Source organism: Notothenia coriiceps, unplaced genomic scaffold (genome assembly GCF_000735185.1).
Source record: "Notothenia coriiceps isolate Sejong01 unplaced genomic scaffold, NC01 NC01_scaffold00020918, whole genome shotgun sequence".
Lineage (NCBI taxonomy): Eukaryota > Metazoa > Chordata > Actinopteri > Perciformes > Nototheniidae > Notothenia > Notothenia coriiceps.
The window spans coordinates 13,237-22,992 of NW_011353619.1; the positions used below are offsets into that span (position 1 = coordinate 13,237).

The 9,756-nt window shown below is 39.5% G+C and overlaps 1 protein-coding gene across 1 annotated transcript; it reads right to left on the minus strand.

The window, feature by feature from the left end:
- Positions 1-837: 837 nt before the first annotated feature.
- Positions 838-4,839, minus strand: pax1a (paired box 1a). The gene is made up of 5 exons (XM_010779871.1): positions 4,764-4,839; positions 3,438-4,067; positions 2,371-2,504; positions 1,655-1,868; positions 838-956 (listed from the first exon to the last, which is right to left on the minus strand). Exons 1-5 carry the CDS (start codon positions 4,765-4,767, stop codon positions 838-840), a joined length of 1,101 nt encoding a protein of 366 aa, XP_010778173.1. The 5' UTR covers positions 4,768-4,839.
- Between the last annotated feature and the right edge of the window lie 4,917 nt (positions 4,840-9,756).

Consider the following 9,756-nt stretch of genomic DNA (forward strand, 5'->3'; position numbering starts at 1 on the left):
ATGAGAAAAATTACCCAATATATTGAAATGCACTCAGGATCAAAAGTTGTGCAAAAATCTCGCTAATTATAGGACGAATTCACTGCATTATTAAACCAGTTTTAGATTAAAAGAAAGACATTATTCCTTACAAAATCGAACTTTCATTCAGATAAATTATGTCACTTACTTTTATGAAGTAAGGAAAACCTTTAAGAAATCGTCAAACATCGCTTCTGGAGTTACAGTAGCCTAACTGTAGTTTAATGTTTTCTATGTTATTTCTGTTTCTTTAAACGGACATCATCAAAACCTAACCTCAATGATAGGCTATAACCAACGATATATGAATCAACAATATGAACAACAAATGGCATTTAAGAAAGCCTTTATTTAGTTAATATTTACAAGGAAATTATAAAAATATATAATTAAAGCTTTGGCAAATATTTTACATTTAAACATTGTATCTCTTTGTTCACATCGTCACTGTATAGCATCGAGATCATGGTCACAAATTAAGATAATATTATATACGACAGATTACAGAATAGCCCTTGGTTTATATAATAAAACATCAATGACAGGTTGGAATAAAAAATGTATTCTCCAACAAAAAAAAGATCCTGCAGTCTCCATGAGAGAATAGCAATATGAAGTGTTCAAAAGAACAAACAGCTTACATTCATGTAGCGAGGAAGGTCGGTCACTGCACCCACAATGAACGTGAATGGGCCTGTGTTTGACTAAACTGCAAACACTCGGGAAACAAGCCGTTAGTGTTCAGACTTACTGTTGGATTTGTTGAAATTAGTTCAGTTTAATTCGGTCTCGTTATTAAGGTGGTATAAATCCCGGTTATGATGATGAGGTAGGGAGACTGAGTCCATGCACACTGTTCAAGTCTTCGTGTTGCTGCTGCTGCTGTAGCTGCTGCTGCTGCTGCTTGCTCAGAGGAGTGGGCTGTTTTCTGTCTCCTGCAAAACCCAAATAAGACATTAAAATCTGTGTTCACTCCCAGAGATAGAAGCAGATTCATTTTCCTACAAGTTCTAAAAAGTTAAGCTCCGCTCTATCAGAAAAAACGTGATTATTAACAAGCAGTCTCAAAAAGGCTTCTCTTCCATTCTATGTATAATGCGTAAAAATGTCCCCATGGACCACCTCGCATGCCGAGTCTGGTAGGTCAATATTTAATAACTGACATATAATTAGGCTTCATTTGGGGTTTGGTAAATGTTTACACTCGTTGCGGTCGTTGCTTATTGCGAAAGCGTGTGCGTGCAAAAGGAGGGAGAGAGGCTGCGGGAATAACTTGATAAAAAGGGATTGCCAAAAGTTGTCATAATGAATTGATCGAAGTAAATAGTCTAACACTCTGTTTTATAATTTACAAATGTGAGAATATCTTAAGAATATTAAAATATCAAAAACAAATGAAATACAAATTGAGTATCTGATTGACTGATGGTAACGAAAAACAATCAACAAAAATAGTTTGGGGAACATTTGCTGGGTTTTTTAGACACTTCATTGGATTATTGGAATAAATATCGGGAAAATATATTTTATACACCAAATATAATTTAAAGCAACAGCACCCCAGTGTTCATGTTTTGTTTTAAAGGATTGGACACATCTGTCACCAGTTTCCAAATTAAATCGTGGTCCCTACCTTCTCGGGCCTGGTGCTTGAAGTTCATCGGTGAGTGGATATCCCCCGCGTGCATGCCCATCCCGCCGCCTGGGTGCGACAGGGCCGGACTCTGCGGCTGCCAGTGGTGGTGTCCCGGGGCCACGTATCCGCCTGCTGCCCCGCTGTACACTCCGTACTGGTTGGAGGGAGAGTACGCACACGCGGAGACATAACCGGACAGTGCGGAGGAAGGCTGAAGAAAACAGATAAGACACGGACAAAATCAGCAAAACCCCGGAAAATTTTATAATAGAATGTGACAGTGACATGTGGCCTCCAGCTTCTCTAACACTGAGTGGTTTAAATGAAGACGGGAGGAAATACACCACATTCACTCTAATTTAATTCAGCATATAAGACTAATTGGAGTATACACAGATGTCAGTCCGTCTCATTCCTAAAACAGCACACTTAATCAACAGTAATAATACTCTGTGGAGTCTCAGGGGTACAATCTGATTAAGCAGAGCCCTCTGTGGCATTACATGACTCTGTTCAGGGTCCCTGATATGACAACTTTTCACATCCATGCCACAGGCCTTTGGAGCGAGAGCACTACTTTACTAAATAGGCTACCTGCTCATTTTGGCACTAAACAATTAGAATCATTCCTTTTAAGAAAATACTATGGCGATATGAATACAGAGTAGCCTACTTGATGCATACACGTTACATTATGTACACATGCATGTTACCTGAGCGTATTTTATGTCAGTGTCAATGGCTGTTTTGTCAATCCCGTTGACAGAGTGAGCCGCGGGGAAAGCTGCTCTGTTGACGCAGCTCCAGTCCTCCATTTTCTGTGCATATCCGTCCGTCCCAGCAATGGCTGAATTAGAAACAGTCAGTGCATGTCAAAAATGTTTAAAGGTAAAAAAAGAAATGCTACAAAAAAGTGGGGTTCCATTCCTTTATAATGTGTTAAGTAAATTAAATTATCAATATTTGTAATTATTTACTCGTAAGTTATTTTTTATTTAGTTACATGAATGTCACATAGGCTTTGTCTTTTTTTCTGTTTAGCCTATAATAAATTGGACAAAAAGAAATTGGGCTTTAAAATGTATTTCATTTTCAAAACAGCAGGCTTATCAAAAATAATATAATTGAGAGTTATTTAAACAATGACATCATGAAATAACGAAATTATCATTATAGTAAAGTCCGTAATTGTTTATAAAAAGGTGTGATGTAATATTTGAGTCTATATTGAGTGAAACAAATCAAATAAAAAACAAAACACAGAAAAACGAAGGAAACGACAAATACATATTATATATATTATTATAAATATGTTTCCCTAATTTAATTCTATATGTTAACAATTGTTTATACTGTCTTGTCAATAAAGCCCTATATTGCATCACGTAAAATTGTCTTGCAAATACAATTATGTCGTCGAGCTGACTTAACACTAACAATGACCGAAGGACCAGAAAGGCAAAGAGAAATGGCAGTAATGACTACTTGAGGGATTAGTGGGGATAAAGCAGGTGAGCAAGGTGTTTGCAAATGCATCATCCCATGAAAAGGCCTATTGTGAGTGGCCTTACTGCTTTCTGGCTGAATGGTGAAACGGAGGCCTGTGCCACTTGTAATGGACACATTGCCCCGCCAGTTTCCAGAACGAGTTGTGCAGAGTAATGTTGCAATTCATCATGCTGGAGAACACAACAATAACTAGCTGTTCGGGTTTATTAAAGCTGTTGTGTGAAAACACAGAGGCCTTTCTCACAGGGCATAACGTGATTGTTTTCCTCACCTGAAGAATCCATAAAGGCTCGAATACCGAGGATGTTGCTGACGGTGTGTGCGGAGGGCCAGGCCCGGGATATGCTCATATGTCCAGCCGTCATCGGTACTCCATGATGGTTGCCCATTTTAGCGCTAGTGGGCGACATGGCGTTGGGGTAGGAATACGGGTAAATGTGGTTGTAGGAGAGCCCGGCCTGCGCGGAGCCTTGTTTACTGCTCTCATACTGGTTGGGCTGGGAGAGATTTCCAATCTTGTTGCGTAAAATCCTGCTGATCGAGCTAACCGACGGGACATTGTACTTGTCACAAACTCCATCTGCCAAAAGCCTGTCCCGGATCTCCCATGCAAAGATCCCGGGGTCTCCTTGTTTGTAATCCCTGATATTTTTCACCACGTTCGGCGTCGTGACTCTCGGTTTGCTTCCACCGATGGCACCGGGTAAGATGGAACCCGTCTCGTTGTACCTCGCCAGAATCTTGCTCACGCAGCCGTGGGAGACTCGGAGTTGCCGGCTTATATCGCAGGGTCTTATCCCCAGCTGGGCCAACTCCACTATTCTTAGCCGTATGGCATTGGGCAGGGGTCGCCCATTGACGAACACACCGCCAAGCTGGTTCACCTCTCCATAGTTTTGCTCTGCAGGAGAATGGAGGCACAAAAGACATATTTACTCTGCATGAAGTGAGTAGCCTACACATGCATTTCTGACATGTTACAATGTACTATTATCATGTTGTCATGTTGATGCACTTCCTCTGCCACAAAATATAATTTCTTAGAATAATTATATGTATTTATTGTTAAAAGACAAAATGTTCAGGCTGCGGACACAGGCCATACAGCTCCTGTAATTTTCACCACAAATTGAGGTTACAGAGTTCTATCCCATAACATGTGTCAGCCTACACAGACAGCTAACCTCAAAGGCTATTTTGCAACTTTATAAACGTTTTTTTTTTTAACAATTTGACTCAGATTTTTCTCCGCCAGCCCCGCATACACAACAAAAAATACAACATAAACATGGCGAAGTTGAGGATTTGACACTCGAGAGCTCTTCAAAGACTCACTCCATGGGATAATTGGTGGTGTGGTTCCATTTAAAGATTTAAAGCTTTAAACAATGCCTGCTGAATAGAGCCGGAAAAATCCACCATGGAGTAAACTTGACAAGTTGTCGTGCAAAAAAAAAGACACTCTTGATTTGCAAATTATCTGCAGTTGAAGAGGGAAAAAAAGGAACATTTCTGTCTTTACGCGGGCGTGGTGAGTGTGGATACGCTTCCATAAGCTCCCTGCCAGTGAAGCATGCAGATGGTAACGCGGGCTTACCCATTTGCCTATACGTCTCGAGATGCCAGGGAATATAGGTGCCCCTTCAAATGGCTGAATGCGTCCGGGAGAAGGCAAGAGAAGGAAGGGGAACGGGAGGAATGAGCCCCGCAAGAGGAAAAATAGACCTCTTTAAAATCTCCTCCGAGTGCAGCGCGCCCCCTTCTTCTTTTTTTGGAAACAAGTGACCGCAAGGTAGAATGGCACCGAAGTGATCTTCATCCGATAAAAGCAAATTGGAGTTATCCCGGGGAGTCCGTCGTTTGCTGAAATTAATTTGACGCGTCCTCCACGTCAATCTTCGCTGTTATACGCCGAGCCTCTGCTCTGCTTTCATTGGTTCGTCCCGAGCTGGGAACGCTGTCAGCCAATGCAAACCCCACCCGGTCGGAGCAGTGCAGCCTCCTTGAATATTTTTGCACAAGGGAAGTAACAGAAAGGGAAACGTTCCATCCAACATGCAGTCTTCTGGTGAGGACTTATACACCATATAGTTTTGCATTTGGATGACAGTGGACGGGAACACTTCCTGGAATTGTTTGCGTTTTATATTGGAAACACATGTTTTAGTGCATCGGTTTGATTATAAAAGTAGAATCACCTGAAAGTATCCACCTGTCGATGGGATGTGCAAATATCTGATTGACTATTCTATTTAAATAATTGTATTGAACATAGGCCTACTCTTTTTGTCTGCATTGTTTTCCATAGTTGAGCTGTGTTGAAGCTGAAGGAGTAGTTTGAGAGCAAAGTGGAAAGTTTTTATAAGGCAGTGTTAGAGCATCAAACATGGAGGGGCTCATGTAATCGATACCTCTGTAGAGCCCAGACTATGGCATATCGACTGGATGCCAGAGACATGCATTATCACAGCATGTTTTCGGAGTTTCCTGTGCAAGTTTAGAAGGTATCATTTATATGCTCGCAAAACGTTACTTGTAAAACTTAACAGTCGACCCGATGGTAACAAGGTGCAGTGTCCTTATCCCCCACCACCTCCACCTCCACCCTCTCTTCTGTGTCTCATGGCCACTTCACCATCCAGGTCTGGGAGTAGGACACATGGAAAGCATCAGGTCTGGTCAGAGAAGCTGAAGAAGATCGCCTCAATTTGCTATTGATGTCTGGATAGCATTCATATATTTCTTATTTATATGCTGTATTTGCATGCACATTGCAGGGTTGTGGTGGCTAAATGGATGTAACTTCATATTTTGCTGATGCTGAGTATGAATAATTGTGGAAACAAGTGATATTTAAGATGTCAGTGCCACTGCTGTCTGACTCACTGCACATTGTTCTGTTTCTCCCTTAGCTGGCAGGACCCCCCTCATCTGGACACCAGAGGAACTGCAGGCTTCTCTCAGCACACACAACCTTTTTGAAATGTAGGACTTCTCGGGGAAGGTAAAAGTATCTCTGAAAATGTCACTAGAAAATAAAGTACCTTTCCCACTTGCATTTAAAATTGACATCAATATATTGAGAAGGTGGTGAATTTTCGCTTAAATGTATCTTTTTGTTTTATAGTTTTTCTCAACGAGTCTGCTTTATTAACTCAGAAACGTTATCAAATACGTCCTGTATTGTACCCCTAACTGTTACACATGTAATAGTTCATTTTAACATGTTTTGGTTGGTCGTTATAATTTATTGTTGGCTGTAACCATTTTCAAATTTAATGGAATTGCACTTAACGAACGATATTTCTGTTTTTAGACCTGAAATAGTTTAAACATTCTGGAAACTAAAAATTCATGCAAAACTGAAACGTCTCGCTATATATCATGCTAGTAGGCTACCTATTGAATTTGCATTACTTTTATTTTTGTTTTGTATCATCTTCTCCTTTACAAGATGGATGATATATTCAAATGCACACAGTCTCTAAACGTATTGTTACTAATAAAATATAAGTTTATCGCTTAAATTCAGACTATTTAGAATATATTAAAAGCCAAAATATGCGCGGCAGCAGATTGGGTTTTCTACAGTTTAAATAGGCAGGTTAGATAAACAGCAGAGATCCGTATAAGTAAAGCCAATGCAATACTGGTGGCCTGACCCTAACTCTGGCCTTTTATTTTTGAAATGTAAATATATCGAGTGAAAAACGAGATTAATATATAATAACGTTTGATACAATCATCTCCGTAAACATTAGACGCTGCACCAGTCTTAATTGTTATCAGGTGCGACTCTTTAACCGTCACTTTGTTAGCTTGTGTGACAAAACAAAAACAATCTTAAACGGCTCTTCACAGTTTCCAGGATTCAACGTTTTTTCATACAATATTTGCCCACATAAATACTGCAGTATAAACACTAACGCCAACTCAACAGTTATTATTATTATTATTATGCACTGACTTATTTTATAACTACACAATTCTTTCTTTTATCACCGAGGTGCCATTTGATCAGAGGTCTAAACACAAACCTAACACTCTCACAGATCTTTATCTTAAAACGACTTCTCGTGGGACTTATGAATTAAAGTCATCGTGCACACGACAGCACGAAGTGTTAGAAGGATATTTAAAAGCTGAACAGTACATTAAATGATTGATTTCCCAGTAATAACCTGTCGTAGATAAATGCTTATTATTGAGTTTGTTTTGATTAATTACGATCACTCACTTAAAGTCATATGTCTTTACGTTTTTAAGTGAATTACTGTTGCTGGTGAAATGAGGGATGGAATCGTGTCACGTAGTATACCATCGATTACTGTTTCTCTATATCAATCATATTATGTAATGACACTGTATGTTTCCAAATAGATTTTTAGAATGAAGGGATCATATAATTCCAACTGGTATATTGTAATAATTTTGATACAAGAACAATTCACCATTATCTGTATATAGCAATCTTGAATTTCAATTAATTTAATTAAATGGTAAATGTATATTAAAAGACCTCAATGTAAGTCAGCCGCTGTTTAGGCCTTTCACTGGTTTCAATATGCCTGATCATCCCGAATATATGTATTATTTATATTTATGTTATTGTTTATTCAGTTCAGTAAGATTATTATTAGTCCACAAACAGACGCCGGTCTTCAACGTTTTTGATGAAGCATTTCCTCCCAAATCGCTTTCAGAGGAGACACGAGTTAAGTCATCCGATCTACACCTGACGCCCGCAAGGTGCGACGACCCCCGTCGGTAAATATTGATGTTGGTTTTAAGTGTCATCAAAGGATTCACTCCCCCAAGTGTGCTTTGTCTTTAAAGTGTTAAGGCGAATTTAAAAGTTCTAGTCACTGCGGCTGAGCGCGCGCGCGCGTGCGTGTGTGCGTGTGTGTGTATGTCTGTCTCTCTGTCTGTCTGTCTGTCTGTCTGTCTGTCTGTCTGTCTGTATACACAAAATACAATCAAAGCCTATACCTGGCATAAGGACAACAAGTATACATATTAGGTGTATAACTATTTGTATTACAATTGTGCATCAATGTGGACATTATGTATCTCTTATCATGTTCTTATAAATGTGTCTTCCCCATTTATGACAAAAACAGAATGTGTATTTATTTTTGTCATGGTTTTAATTCTCTTCTACAACTGGGTGAACCCTAGTGTTTTACTGAAGACCTTTTTTGTGTGCCTATGTTTAGTGTTTATGAGTTTAGTGATCGCAGTGGTCAGTATGGGAATTATTAGATAGTGTCCAGATTGTGTGTATTTAGCACACGAGGTCAGAAAAAAGCCTCCAGCTCCTTATATTCCCATAAGGATCCGAATAGTAAACCGAATACAGACATTTAAAGAAGCTATGATCTTATATTGGTGATATTTTTGTAATGTTAAACCCAATACATTAACTTAAAGTTTCAAATTTAGACTAAATTGTAATAACCCTGTGTTGCTCATTAGGAAGGGGAATCAATGTTTATCCTGTTGAAAGCAACCCAAGCCCAACCTGTTAAGAAACGATTCCACGGTCAGGTAGCCCCCCTCCTCTACTAAAAAAAGGTTTGTCCACTCCTATCTGATCCAGAGGTGGCGATGTGTAGTTTCTTTGTGCTCCTGCTGGTGAGGTTCTGAGGCTTGGGAGGCAGCGAGCTCAGTTCTTTTATAGCCACGAGACCCACTCTGAGCTGCAGAGCACGCCTAATGAGGGCGTACAGTGGTGCCATGTGAGACATGCCAGCTTTTACCAGGCTGGGTAATTGCTTGTGACCTTCACTAAACACGTCTCATGTGTCTTCATGTTCTGAGCAAACTTCTAATTGTTACATAGCGGGAGATGCCTGAGGATAACGCATGTACTTTGACGGTTTTGGGGGGAGAAGCAGACATATCCCCTGTTCCACATGTTTAGTAGAGGTGTGTCTATTTGGTCAGCGTTTGTGAAGACATTTCTTTGTGGACCCCTTCTTTAGCCCAAATGTAATATTAAGGCCACTAAAATGTTTCAATAAGTCAGCCCATTTGTTTCTGTTTTTTATTGTACCCATTACATAACCTAACAAGTATGGCTCCATCAGAAATGGATGGATCCTGTTTGTTTTAATGTTATACTGCTGGCTGTCCTTGGGATTCCACGACAACTTTGTTCTGTGTTGGTTAACAAATCTGGTTTTCATTGAAAGTGGAAACATATTAGGAAAATACAAAGGACATTTTTCTCTCTGTTGCTAATAAAAAAACTAACTGTCATCCCAAAATATGACCGTATGATACAGTGTGAGTAAACATGTTTCAGATCTGGAATTCTGAATTCTGGTATTGTTCACACATGCTGTGCGCTTGTTTGCTTTTTATTGAGATACATTTCATGCACATATATTTTTGCCTAATCTTGGATTTAATCTTATGCCTCAAAATCAAATACAGAGAGGAAAGATGAGATCTATATTTCAAATAGTATTTTTTTAGGGGGAAGAAGGGTTAGTTATATCATGCCACCTCTTCTGCGTCAGGTTAGGGTTAGGGTTAGGGTCAGGGACCTCTTCCAAGATGATGACTCTGCAAACTAACTAAATATT